This window comes from Oryza glaberrima, chromosome 8 (genome assembly GCF_000147395.1).
Source record: "Oryza glaberrima chromosome 8, OglaRS2, whole genome shotgun sequence".
NCBI lineage: Eukaryota > Viridiplantae > Streptophyta > Magnoliopsida > Poales > Poaceae > Oryza > Oryza glaberrima.
The window spans coordinates 7,165,414-7,180,580 of record NC_068333.1 but is presented as its reverse complement, the minus strand read 5'-3'; the positions used below and the strand labels follow the sequence as shown (position 1 = coordinate 7,180,580).

Here is a 15,167-nt window from a genome sequence, read left to right as displayed (position 1 = left end):
GTGGTAAAGCGAAAAGCCCCTTGGTCCTTTTTACAGTCATGGTTCTCAGAAACCCATGATGATGAACACAATGTTTAGAACCCCCAAGCGTTTCGGTCTTGAAGAAACCTTTAAATTTTTATGCAAAGATGCCAACATCCATTGGTTTTATGCAAAGATTTGCAAGGATGGTTTGATTATCCATTGGTTTGAGATGGTCCCTTGCAAATCAATCGAGCACACCATCTCAAGCTTGGCTTAGTCATATTGTTTTGATTATCTATTCGTCAGGGTTTGCTTCCTATTAGGCGTGTTGACCTTAAACTCTGTCACCCGGAATGGTTGGCTCAGGGCACAGCTGCATTACAGCAAAAAGAAGATGAGCTAGCTAGTCTTCGCACCAAATTGGCAAATGGCACTGGCTAGGGAAATGGATATCAAACTTCTGCTAGTCAAAATAGCCACCAAACCATGGCAACCGGCCTCAGCCTTGAAGCAATCCAACGGATGGTTAATGAAGGAGTTATGACCTAGTATATGAAAACACATTATTCCATGCGTTCAGGGTACATCAAACCATACCCACTAGATGTTGATCTTGTGTCTTTTCCAAACAACTACTGCTGACCACAATTCAACAAGTTCAATGGAACGTGATCATCACATAAGCATGTCGCTCATTTCCTTGCCATGCTTATTTGGTTCGCATTCCCCTATCAATTGGAGTTAGTTTCTTTCTCAGGTAGTCATGAACTAATGCTACTAGAATTTAGTCCATGGATCTCTCCAAACATGGCTGCTAGCATTTTCTGCATCTCTCCAAATGTAGAACCTCTAGTCTGAAAAGAGTACAGTACTGAACATGTCCTAGTAGACCAAGACACATCAAGCTCTAAATAACGCATACGCGATGTACACTGTAAGCCTGGTCACCATAAATAGACAATCGAAGACAAACACCCTCAACTCAATAAGATAGTAGAAGAACCCTACGAGTACCACCGACACAAACAAAATGACGGTGGCGATGAACACTAGGGCCAGTAATCTCCTCCTCACTCATGGAGCGATCGCTGACAACTCTCTGGTGGCTAGCTTTGAGCTGATAGCGCAACAAGGCAGGCGAATATGCTAGGGACGAACATCGCCATCACCATGAAGTCTTGAAGAAGAGCCACTTGCTAGTAGGTGATGAAGGGGGCAACGCAGTGTGAATGCAGCTACGGTGGCATGATCTTTGTCCCAAGCAAAAAGAAGCCAAGTTGTACCATCAAGATCTGGAACTACTAAGTCACACCGTGCTAGAAGTGCCATGGTACTCTGGTCTATGCTATCTAAAAAAACAGAAGATAAAAGAATTAGATGCGCAAGCAATTTATCCAGTATGTGTGACAAATTATAAATGGATTAGAAAGAACTTTAAAGAAAAAACAGCAGAGCATGGAGCATAGTGAATTAAACTAAAACACGAAAACAGTAGGCACATGCCCTCACAGGTCACATGCCCCATGCTCCAAAAATTTACAACCTTGCCTATAGTTAAAAGTAATTATAAATATATTAATTTATGTATAATTTAACACCAGAATGAGTTGAAATATATTATTTTGTACACAATTAATCACCATAATTATCATGCAAAAAAAGATAATTTACTCTATCTGTACATGTACAAAGATTTTATATGGTAAATTATCAGTGAAGAATACAACGATATTGTCAATGCGTGATGTGTGAGTGAAATCAGAAAAGATATAACCCAACATCATACAAATTTTAATCATGGATGGAAAATAACAGTTTCACTTTTTTCATCATGAAGTTCTGGAATTAACTAATTAAGTTGTTTGCTTCGATAAGGTTCATCACTCATTCCTTGATGATCAAGTTATACCAGCATTTCTTTTCCTTTTATATTTTCATGCTCCAATTCTGCAAAGCTTCCATTTCGTTGGGTTTCAGTCCAGTCCTTAAATAAATACTTAAAACCATGAAACAATTAATTTTTCTGTTGATTTCAGTTTTGATTTTTGCATGTGAAATTCTAATACATTATTCAGTTTGATACTGAGATTATATATAAAAAAATGCGTTTCAACAGGTTTCACTTTCTTTACTAAGAATATCACAATTAGGAAGTTCAACTTTTTATCTTCTATTTCTTTCTTCAGAAGTCCTAGTTTTGTTGTTTTAAATCTCAAATAAAGGAAAGTTGATAATAATAATAATAATAATAATAATAATAATAATAATAATAATAATAATAATAATAATGATAATAATAATAATCACTTAACAGACAAAAAGGGAAAGATGAGAGTTCATTCTATGCATGGTATCCAGGCAAGAGATCGAAGACAATCTCTGACTAGTAGAGTTTGGTTTCAGGAAATATATTTGGGCCAAGGTCGTGGTGAGAGGAAATAAATAAAGAAGGTTTTGTATTTTAATCTAGACAAGCACAGGCTTGGAGAATTTTTACTCATTGAGAATAAGTTCTAAAAATTTTGTAAGTTTTACAATACACCTGACACTGTGTGGGGTATGTTTTTAATTCCAGGTACATATTTTATCTATACTACATTTGACGATTGCTTCATTGCTAAAGCATTGTTTTTATCTTATTTGCTTCACAGTTTGATTCCATGCAAATTTAAAAGCTTTCAAAAATAACAAATAACAAATTTGAGCTCATTCACATATCTACCTACTCCCTCCATCCCATAATATAAGAGATTTTGGGTGGATGTGACACATCCTAGTACAACGAATCTGGACAGACCCTAGAATCCCTTATATTATGGGATGGAGGGAGTATATCTATATTCCTAGAGAGGTACGGCCTAAGCTGCCATAGCTATCTACGCAGCTACTTCTACTGTTGCACTGTTCATGGTTAGTAGTAGTACATGCTTTACTTTATCGTTTGCTTGGCCCTCTTCATAGATGCAAACTCTTTGGCTTTTGCATGGCTCCATAGCCTGTACAAGGGGTCCACCATAGGTTGGACCAATCATCAGTGATACAAGAGGCAAGCTGTTATGTTGAAAGCAAAATTAAAATTCAGTTGGTTTGTTGTTTGGGCCATTTGTCTGTGAGATATAAATACCACAATGCATGTTGGCCGGCGTTTGCATTTTGTAAAGAGCCCTTCTCTTCCTTTTAAATAATATAATAAATTGTTGGTCATATAACCATTGAGATTTGAAATGATTGCATGTATAACATATAGAGTTTGTAATATGTGTATTCTATTATGTTTTCGATGGTGAGAGGAACAAACGAGTCCAAAACTAAATATATTTGAACAATTTATCATATAACAAACTTATATCCTGTTTGGAATATAATAACATTTAAACAAAAATATTTGAGTGTTTGTACATGGGCCGCAAGACATATTAAGTCCGTTGTGTGTCAAAATATAATATTGCAAGTTGTTTCTTATAAATGTGATGTTTGTACTGATTTTGATATTTCAAATTTGCCTGAATTTTCTTCCCCGGCAAAGGCTACCAACTTCTATTTATTTCTTAGAAAAAGCTTTCCAGATGGTCATGTTTACTTATATATTTAGATAGTGAACTTATGAAAGGAAATTAAGTAAAGAAATCGCATTAGTATTAACAAGGAAAAGGTGATCGAGGTATCAAGACAGAACTTGAAAAACTTATTTTGTAGAGTAGAGGTCTGAATTTAACACATACTATTTGTTTGAAACTGGGTGATAAGATGCAGAAACACATCTCGGGCGAAAAACATTAAACATGTAAATTACGAACACAAGAATGTGTGAGGCTGATTATTTGGATGATTCACATGTATAATGTCAATTCTATGCAAATAAAAGGAAATAATATGTCAATGTTGGGTTCTTTAAAACTCCTAAAAAATATAGAGAAAGGAATATTTAGTGCCAAAAAGATAGGCATTAGTTATTAAAAAAGATCATATAAAGAGAAAAAAAACATTTTGTCGATTACTTTAAAAGCCCTCAAATGGTCATTTAGATTGAACACATTTTTCCTAAAAAATCATTTAGCCGTGAAATAAATATATACATATCCCGTTGCTTTAGTGTCCTCACTAATCTCATGCGATCCCGCGGCAACGCGCAGGACGTTTTTCTAGTATAACTAATATGTTTAGAGATGTTATACAAATGGAAATATCAAAAGCATTCTGAAAGAAATAAGGTGCAATGCTTTTTGGGAAATATAGCAAATTTTAACATTAAAACTTTATCCTAGAATATAATAGTTTTTTCACCTACATTCTCTTCGTAATCAATCACAATTTTCCACTATTCGAATTCTTCACCTAACTCCTCTTCTCAACTACTAATCTTTTCCCACTTAATTATACTTACTTTCTTAACACCAGTGTGTGACTAAAAGATCCTATATTTTGAGATGGCTGTAGTAGTTTTAGAACTGCTTTCTAGAGCAAAAACACATTTTTTCGGAAAAATCCAAAAATCACTTTCGGAGAAATCCAAAAAAAATCACTCTAGGACAAGTCTGAAAATGACCAGATCAAAAACTTTGATGCAGAGTCATTTCAATTTTTTTGATGCAGAGTTATTTTCTGAAATTCTAAAAATTAAGTCCGGAAATCACTTTAGGACAAGTCCGAAAATAATCAAATCCAAAATTTCGATGCACAGTGATTGTTGACAGTCGTTATAGACCAATTTCGACCAACAATATAACCGGAATTAAGGAGAAATAGCTATGCTTGCATGCATATTTTGTTTAAGAATAATCTATCTCCACTTGTACTTGGAATTTTATTTGTTTGCTGAGAACTCTACATATTTTGTTTAAAAATAGCTAAACAATCAATCACCGCCCGTCGAGAGGTTGACTCATGGGTGGATGGGCTTACATATCCAATAAAATAACATCAAATAGGCCCAACCACCACATCACGGAGAATAAAGCCCAACAAGAGACGCACCTGCCAAAAGTGGAGGCCGGATGGGCCAGCCCAGGTTCATCCTGGTCTTCCACGTGCACGCTCTAGATGCACTGTCATTGTTGGAGGGTGTTTCCAGCATTTCCAACTGCCATAACCATCATTGAGAGGCAATATAAAGGGGTGCTCATTCATTCTTCCACACACACTCAAGAAGAAGATCAAGAAGCTCTCTCAAGTTTAGTTTATTGTTCTAGTGCGAGTGGAGTAGGAATAGAATACATAATAGTTTTCTTAGTCCTCGAGTCTTTAGGAGATTTCGGGTATGGCTCTAGTAGCTCTTCCTTCTTTTGTGAGACTTATAGTATAATGAAATATTCTACTTTATATAATTTCGGTCTTTTACTTTATTCACATTTCTCGAGTACCGACTTTAGTTTGTACTTGTCTCGATATAATTGTGTAGCTAGCTTACCAGATATATGCATTGGTGCGAGTTTAATGTTCATGCAAATGATTGATCTATGTCATCAACAGAGATGTCGAGTATAATCTAATAATGTAAGTGTGGTGCTTAGATTATTCGATACCATTAATTGAGGTTATATGTTGCGGGTCAGTAGAGCTGAGCTGCTGATGGTGACAGCATAGTACGAGCATTCCTCCATGTTAATACATAATCCTAAGACACTTTCCCGGTATGGATACTCCTTCGTATTCATTACCGGTCGGATGGCCATGACGGGTTGTTGTAAGGAACTCGGCAATCGGGGGTGGTCTCTAGAAACACCAGGAGGGCATAGCTAGGGGTATTGGTTGCATGATTGTATACTAGTAAGCGTAAACTAAATTAACTATATACAAAAAGTATATGAATGATTCTTTTCTTATTCTTTCTCCACTTTGCCTAGATTATATTTTAGTGAAAAGTATCTTGGTTCTTTCTTTTGTGTATCAACCTTGTCCTACCCTTTGCATTAATTAACCCCTGCATAGACTTTGCTCTATAGAAGTAATATATGAATTATTAGCATAGTACTTTCTTATCATATCTTTCCTTGGGATTAAATTAATATGATACCTTGGATTACTCCCGGGTGAAATGCTACAACGGTATATCCGTGCGCTTGCGGATCACATATGTAACCATAAATATACCAAGAATATTTCGGTGCAATTGCTGGGAATTATATTTCTAGTAATATCAATGAAATATCAATAATGATTTTAAAATCACTTTATGACAAGTCTGAAAATAACCAGTACCAAAACTTTGAGCGCAATTATTTTTGGAAATTCCGAAAAAAACACTTTTATACAAGTCCGAAAATGACCAGTACCGAATTTCGGCTCACAACTATTTTCGGAAATTCCGAAAATCACTTTCGAACAGGTCCGAAAAACACCATAAGTGAAAAATAAGGAATGAGAATCACTTTTAGAAAATATTTTGAGCACCAAACTCATCCCTAGACATCAAGGCAACATCCCCTTGCTTTCCTACCAACTCAAGAGCAAATAGAAAAACTATACCAATACGAATACCTTTACGCCATCTTCTTCATTGCCTTGATCAATGCTGAATGGCCTTTGGTTTGATGTTCATCAACAAATCACATCCTCATGTTCTTCGACATTACATCTTACGCTTTTTCTTCACCAAGGGTTGATCCTCAGCAACTTGTGCCATCCGTCACATGGCCTCGATCGGTTCATCGGTGTTTAGCCAAGCACTTGCTCCTTCAGCACTGAGTCGGGTCCTTTGGCGTCAAGCCTCCGCTTGCCCTTCTCCCATGCATGGTCCATCGCGTAGCCAAGTCTTGCCAACTCTTCACCACATCTAGACATCTTCCATCACTTCTAGGTTTGGATCACAGTGTAAACCTCGTTGTATTACATCTTTTTCTTCATCATCTTCATCGGCTCTTCATCGAACTAATCTCTTGCTTATACATTCAATAAGCGCATTAATCCCTTAATTGTTTGTCATCAATTAACCAAAACTACAAATCTTATCAAATCATGTTTAAAGTATTCATAATGGTAAAACAAATCATAACAAAATAAATGATACTTACAAGATTAATGGTCAAACTTCTGATGTGAAAAGTTAGCGGCACCAAATATAAAAATATGGAGGGAGTACGTCATTTAAATTGGGTCCATCCATATCGGCACGGCACCTGCTTTGTTTCAAGCTTCGACAGTTACAGTAGTTGACGATGGGCATAAAAATCTCCTTCTAGAAGGATAATTGGAGTGTTGTACTAATGCGTGTGCACATGCATATAGACTTATATGGAGTCTTTAGCCCCCTGTCTGCTCATTTCTGTAGATAATCCGTGTTGTTTTTGTTATTGCTATATATCTTTGACTTGATTATTCAGTTGCAAACCATAATATGTAATAGTCTTATATCAATAAAGCTTCCTTTCTCTTAAAAAAAACATTCAGTTGCAAGCCAATGAGGAAGTAATAATAAGTGGTACAGTGTGTGTCTATATATATATATATACATATATATATATATATACATACATATATATATATATATATATATATATATATATATATATATATATATATATATATATATATCCTCTGAAATGTGTCTTTCTCTCCTTCATTATCCAAAAATCCTGTGAAATGGACATCCAATGCTAGGTTCATGGTCACACCTCTTTGGTTCAATGTGTGTAATGTCCTTGTCACAGTTAAATTTGTTGTGATTTTATCACCTCTTAAACACAAAAGACAGAGATTTTGTTTGGTTGACAATACACGATAGATGTTGGCCACTGCAGATACAGATGCATGAAGGGAGCGGATAAGCGGGAAATAAAATATTATGCGGGAACTGGAAAATAAATTAGTAAGTAGGTTTTTATATGGATAGCGGGACTGCTCACTTATATCCCTAACTGCACATTAACAGGTACAGTAAACACGACCTTATTATGCTGCCAACAGAGAGTGACAATAGGAAGGGGGAAAGTGTTTTTGTGTGTTCTTCTTCCTTCTTCGACCAATTTGCTCCATTGAGATCTATTAATCGGAGAAAAAATAATACTCCCTCTATATAATGTTTGACGCTGTTGACTTTTCGACCAACGTTTGACCATTCGTTTCATTCAAAATTTTTGTGCAAATATGAAAATATTTATGTCATGCTCAAAGAACATTTGATGACGAATCAAGTCATAATAAAATAAATGATAATTACATAAATATTTTGAATAAAACGAATGGTCAAACATTGGACAAAAAGTCAACGGCGTCATACATTAAAATATGGAGGTAGTATTAGCTTCTCAATCTAACGTTGAGAAGCAACTTCACCGCAATGGTACTATGGAACTTATATTGTAGAAAGTCGTCGTGTTGACGAGGGATCCCAGTAATCAGTCTTCAGAAATGTATCTAACAGTGTCAGTTTTTAGTCGGCCATATCACGGAGGACTTTTTCCAATGGAAGCAAGCAGGGATACCTATATTGAGAAATGGAGCTACCAACATTACAGTTGCATGCAGATCGACTTGTAGCTGCAGCCAATCTTTCTTCAAAACAAATCAAATTAAGGTCGTCAATCATGATCTGATTTGGAAGAAATGTTCAGATCTTCAGAGAAGTCATATCTTTGGTTTATTACCACATCGAGGAGCTAGGAATGTGTTTGCAATGGAAGCAAAAGCAGGATCTACTTAATTAAATTGCGTTGAGAAATTGATTGGGTTAGGGTAGTTTTTATATCGTTTTGTCAGTTTTTATTTGTTCAGATTTTTGGCGGCCTTTCCCTTTCTTGATCTGTTATGTACTTGACACGCGGATCTCCTGCGCGTTCTAAAAATTGAGAAAAATTTCGAACTCTCCATCTGTTGCTTGGTTAGGAAAAAGAATGTCAAAGCTCAACCATTTCATTTGCAGCCCCTCATGTGTTGTGCCAACCAAACTTCTCCACGCTTGTTTGTACAAATTTTCTACAGTTTAGGTTCGATCAATCTCGTCATGGGAGTTATTCAACGCTTCCTAATTTATATGAGCTAATGGGAGGATATGATGGCAACTCAACAATACAAAGTCTTGTACAATTATAAAAACTTGTATATAGCCACTTATTAATTGGACACGCTCAGAGGATATATTTGACGGAAAATTTTGATATATGCCACATTAAATATGCTATTCGAAAATAAAAGAGGGATAGATATGATATATGGCACTCCAAAAGTTGGTACCCTTTGATATACGAGGAGAACTCATTTCCGATGGGGCGATGGAGGAGGAAGGGGACTGGTCGTCGACGGCGGAGAAAAGCGAGCGATGGCCGGCCGCCGCCACCGCTGTGAGGGCAAGGGAGAGAGCAAGAGGGGAACATCGGTCGAGTGGTGGCTAGGGTTTGGGGGAGGTGGAGCCGGGAGGGATGTTCGGTTTCACAAAAAGACCCCTCACTTTACGCTTTTCAGAGCGCACTTCTGTTTTCTGAATTTTCTCTTCTTACCATAAGATATTTCATATTTCAGAGGGCCGGAGCGTAAGAATACATGGCCGAGGAATGTACGTCTAGGGATCTATAACAAATTATCGGTAAAATCGAGGGTTTTTTTGAAACATGACCAGATCCCACAGCTCGGCGCTCGCTCGCGAAATCTGGCTACCTGGGCTTCGGGGCGCGACATGGATAGTGCGGCGATCGAACACGTGACTCCAAATCGCTGTGGGAGCTTCAGTTGGGGGCAGGTTTTAATTTAACCGATGTGGAAGGTGAGGAGGAAGGATAAGAAAGGCTACAAAGTGTTTTAGAGTTTAGTATACCACTCTAGTAAAGAAATAGCTAACTGCAGGCTAATAAAGAAAATTCCATAGCCTATCAAATTCGTGCCTACTCGATGTTTTATTGGGAATTTTACTACTGTTCTAGTTTGTCAAATTCCAATGTGGCATCTTGTAATAATGAGGCTAGTCTCAGGACCTAAGGGTTTAGGGTATCCATTAGGTAAAACCCACGTTTTATCATTTGTTCCAAGAAAACTATGTGTTGAGGGTAAAGTGTCATATGCTCCCTCCGTCCCATTTTAAATGCAACCATAAGTTTCTACACCTAACTTTGATCGTCCGTCTTATTTGAAAAATTTTTATAATTAGTATTTTTGTTGTTATGAGATGATAAAACATAAAGTGACTTATGTTTTTAATTTTTTTAAATAAGACGGACGGTCAAAGTTGGTCGTGGAAAACCATAACTGCACTGAAAATGGGAGGGAGGGAGTATAAGTTTGTATTATCGATTTTGTTAGTATATCTTTGTATAATAATCATGAAAAATATGAGATATTATATTAGCCACAATTTAACTAGTGTCGGTTATCGGTAGTACAACGATGTGTATGTATCTACAACCAGTTAGCATGTTATTATTATTGACTATTGTGTTGTATTTTCATACCCATATAGTGCGAGAGCTAGGAAGATAAAGTACAGGATATGTGCAACTTTGACCACTATTTTTCTATTATAATACAACAATAATATCTAATAAACTATTATAGTTTAAAATTACTTAACTAAAATCTACCCATATGATTTTTATGTTTTTAAATTAAATATTTTTGAGAGATATTTATAATTAGAGTTTTAAAAGTTAATTTATTATAAATTAAATCAATGTACCCATATGATTTTTATGTTTTTAAACTAAATATTTTGAGAGATGTTTATTATTAAAGTTTTAAAAGTCTAATCATAATTAAATCTATGTACACATGTGATTTTTGTATTTTCAAACTAAATATTTTGAGGTATATTGATGATTAAAGTTTCAGAAATTTGAACGAGTCTAGTCAATTACCACTACTTGGAAAACCATTTTTGGAGTCAAGGCCCTTCCATTTGTTCAGGTGGGCTTTTTTTTTTTTTTGAATCACACATCCACCTGCGAAAACAGGAACGGGAGGTGAGATGTTTGAAAGTCAACTAACCATGTATTTAAACTCGGAGGGGAGTATACAAAAGTTTTTCATCTTTAATTCAGCGGCTGATTATTATTATATTAAAAAAATCTGATATGGTATGCCACGGGCACATATCAAATATTCCGATCTGTACCGTACACAAGCATCTTCCCATTATTTCTGATAAATATTTTACATTTTTACTAGAAGTTTATCACTCAATGTTTACTTCAAGAAGGTTTCTGGACGAAAAGAATGTATGACGACCATTCTATATGTGAATTCGCATGTTAGATCTTACTTGTTGATGACCAAGTATGGGATTCTGGAGATCGATAAGTCTTCAACGAGCAGGAAAATTCACGGAGTTTACTTTCTTGAAGGAGAGTAACGTTGACGTTTACCCACAACTACAGAAAAGACGATCGATGCTGGTTGGGAAATGGGAACTGACCATACGTATCGAATTTCTCAACTGGCACCTAGTAGATGGCGGGTTTTAGAGGGACTCAATGATACCAGTTTAGGAACCAGCACATTTAAAGTTCAAGGAATGAAAAAAAATAGGCATCATCCGTAAGATCATCATCATCCAATCACAGATTAATCATTAAAAACAAAATCAATATGAGTACAGAGAGCTTCCGTCGCTATTGTTGCCGTCATCGAGATGGCCACCCCCGTGGTTGCGGCGGCGGATTCGGTCACCCCCGAGCATGCAGCAGCGCATTTAGCCACCAGCAAGCACACGGCGCCAGATCCACTCACTGTCGGTCTTGCCAATGGAAATTGAGGCGGCGTCGATCGATCAGATGGAGAAGAGGAGGAGGAAGGAGGGGCGGTGGAGAAAGAATATATGAGGAAGACGCGGGGCGGATGTGGCGAGTCCACAAGTAGATAAGGACACTGGCTCGGTCGATCAACTTAGCCGATTTTTTTTTAATTATATGTGTTAGCTTTTAAAGAACCAACCCCTACAATAATATATGTATCTTTTTTAAAAAAAACAAAATACTAACCTAGAACAGACACTTATATGTTCTTAAAAGTACCGGTTTTTAATCCCTTTCACCCTGTGGAGTGGGAAACGGTTAATAGCACTCCATTCGATTATATTACAAATAATTAAGGTTTTATAATGCATGCAATCGATGCATTTATACTTAACCATTAATTTTGAATTTTACCTCGCATTAACTTTCAAAGATAGTTATAGTTTTCTTAAAAATAGTTTAATGATATATAATCAATGACCAATCATCAAACTAGTGTCTTCGTGACCGCATCACTACCCAAAACATCTTCTCTTTTAAAATAATGAATATCAAACTTGATCTTTATTTCACTCGAAGCTACAACACACAAAATCCAAGTAAAAAAACAAAAATAACTAGAGTCGTTGGGAAGCATGCTAATGTTAATGTTAATTTAGAAGGTCGTTGATAAAAGAATGAGGTGCACATGCGGTCTTTAAACTTGTACTGATGTGTCATCTATATCTCTGAACTCTCAAGATATATTTCTGGGTTCCCGAACTTGTCATGAGTATCATATAGGTCCAAACGAACTTCAACCCGCTCCGTAAGATGACGTAGCATGCCACGGTGACGCTTACGTGTGAATGGGATTCACATGTCAGTCAGATAGAAAAATATAAAATTTAAAAAGAGAAGAGAGAGGAGAAAAGGATGTTTTTAATTTTGAAAAAATAAATGAAAAAGAGTGGAGAAAAAATATGTTCTTAATTTTTTTTCTATATGTGAATGACATATGGGTTCTAATGACACGTAAGCGCCACTGTGGCATGCCACATCAGCACAAGGAGCGGGTTAGAGCCCGTTTGGATCTATATGTGATCCGAGAAAAGTTGAGGGACCTAGAAATGCATTTTGAGAGTTCAGAAACCTAGGTGACATATCCACACAAGTTTAAGGACCGTCCGTGCATTTTACTCTTGATAAAATGAGCGTCTAACATAGAATCCTCCGGATATTGAACCTAAGCACTTTTGCTTCAATCGAAGCTACATCCACTTATTACATATTTTTTGACACAAATAAGTCTAAATACAATAAAAACAAAAGAAAGGTTAGGTCGTTAAGTCGTCGGCAAACATGCTTTTTCGTCGATAAAATATAGCCACACATTACCACAAGTACACGACGACACAATCAACATATCCACCTCACCTATGATTAGCTTAATTAGCTCCAACGACAACTAACGAAGGCATATCCATATGCATCGCTCTTCTTCTATCTAGACTACAGGTCAACATACCCCTTGCCCTATTTCACTTTTTTGTCGATCACGCCATTGATCACCTCCAAGCTTAGCTTCGAGCTCCAGATTGTTAGATGCGTGCATGGCGATGGAGGCGGAGGAGGAACGTGGCACGCTTCTGCGCCGGGTGCTGATCAGGGCGGCGCGAGCGGCGAGAGCGGCGGTTCGCATCGCTGCTACTACTACCGCATCGTCTCCTTCTTCCCCGGCACCGGCGGCGGCGCTGTCACGGACGCCGAGCCTGCTCGACTGCATGGACGGCGACGACGACAGCATCTTCTACACGCCGGCCTCCTCACCGGTGGTCGTCCACTACCCGAGGCGCGTGCAGGTGCAGCAGCAGCAGCAGCCGTCGTTGAGCCCGTCGCCGGTGGCCGCGGCGGCGGCGGCGGACGACATCGATAGGCGCGCGGCGGAGTTCATCGAGAGGTTCCGGCGGAACGAGTCGCTGGAGCTGCGGTACTGCGCGGTGTACTCGCCGCTGACGCCCGCCAAACCGCCCATTTCGCCGGACACGTACTTCAAGCTCTCCGGGGCTCATCACCATGGCGCGGTGGCGGCCGGTGGCTCGCCGGCGCCGGCGCCGTACGTGAGGAAGATGAGCTCGCTGAGGCCCAGAAGGCCCAGTGGCATGTCCATCAAGTGGCCCACGGCCGGAAGGCCCACTGTCCGAGTCTAGCGCACGTACGGCATATCTTTGGGACGCTCCTATGATAGTTTCGTGATTAAATTGGTATTAAACTTGTAGTTTTGTGATAATTTTTGTTTTTAAATCTGTAGTTTTATGATACTTCTTCCTAAATTGGTAGTTTTATGATAAATGTGTTGCTAAATCTGTAGTTTTATGATACATTAGTTTAAATATGTAGTTTTGCGATAGTTTGGTCGATGTATTTGTAGTTTTATGAAATTTACTCTAAAAATTAGTTTGCACTTCAAATAAATTGTATATTAATAAAAAATTAGAATGCCACCAATTTTTTTAACCGATTCATTCATAGCATTTGCTGATTGATCCTAAGTACTGATAAGTGGTAAATCATACTCCCTTGGTTCATACCTCCGTTCTAAAAAAAACTATGTTTTTTATCCAAAAATTTGTCTCAGCAAACTATAATTTTATACTGAGATCTAATATACCTCTTTAATACTATATTATTGTTTTCTTTTCATTTTAGCTACTGAACCAGTACTATACTCCCTCCTCTTCCTCCTACCTAATCTAAATTTGACTAGCTAAAACTATAGGCTTTAAAATATTGGCGGTTGTTAAACCCCATTTTGACCACCAACCTTAAATTGGGTAAAAAGACGTTCAAATGTAATAGTTTGGTTTAGTTTAATCTATTCGTATAGTTTTGTCGTGTGTTAGCTATTTTACCGAAGTCATCCAAATAAAGCTGAAAATGCATGCATTTGGAAAAAATGGTGCCGAACAGGCTAAGAGGCCCGACAGACTGGATCGACCATGCTGATCAGGCGATCCATGCTGATCAGCCACCCTAACACGACAAGTGTAGAAAAAGTACATGTGAGGTCGCTCATCTTGTCATCGGATTATGAAATCATCCTCAAACCACAAAACCAGATATATGTCATCCCTTAACTTATAAAACTGGATCATTTTGGGTCCTCAAGCGGTTTTGATCCCGGTTTTATCCGGCGTGGCAACTGAGTCAAGCATGGGACCCACGTGGGCCCCACATGTCAGTCTCCACGTCATCCTTTACTCTCTTTCCCACCTTCTCTCCCTTCTTCCTCTCTTCTCTCCCTTACTCCTCTCTCTCACTCTTCCGGTCTTCCCTGGGCAAGCTGGCCGGCTGGGTGGGGCAAGGCGGGACGGGAGGAGGGCAGTAGCGGCCGGTGACGGCCAACGTGGTGGCGGTGGCGGCCGACGACGAGCGGCGTGGGAGAAGGAGAGGCAGCGGCTCGGTGGTGGCCGGTGACGGGCAGCGTGGGAGAAGGAGAGGCGGTGGCTCTTCCTACCACCACAACGGCACTATCCACTACTCCCTCATCGCCGCGGGCTCCAGCTCCGA

The 15,167-nt window shown here is 38.3% G+C and overlaps 1 protein-coding gene across 1 annotated transcript; it reads left to right on the top strand.

The window, feature by feature from the left end:
* Positions 1-13,098: 13,098 nt before the first annotated feature.
* Positions 13,099-14,056, top strand: LOC127782980 (uncharacterized). The gene has a single exon (XM_052310275.1). The coding sequence runs from the start codon at positions 13,211-13,213 to the stop codon at positions 13,805-13,807; it is 597 nt and encodes a 198-aa protein (XP_052166235.1). The 5' UTR covers positions 13,099-13,210; the 3' UTR covers positions 13,808-14,056.
* Positions 14,057-15,167: the final 1,111 nt, after the last annotated feature.

Bases quoted from the DNA above. Each gene is read 5' to 3' on its own strand.
- LOC127782980 (XM_052310275.1), top strand. From the start codon at position 13,211: ATGGCGATGGAGGCGGAGGAGGAACGTGGCACGCTTCTGCGCCGGGTG.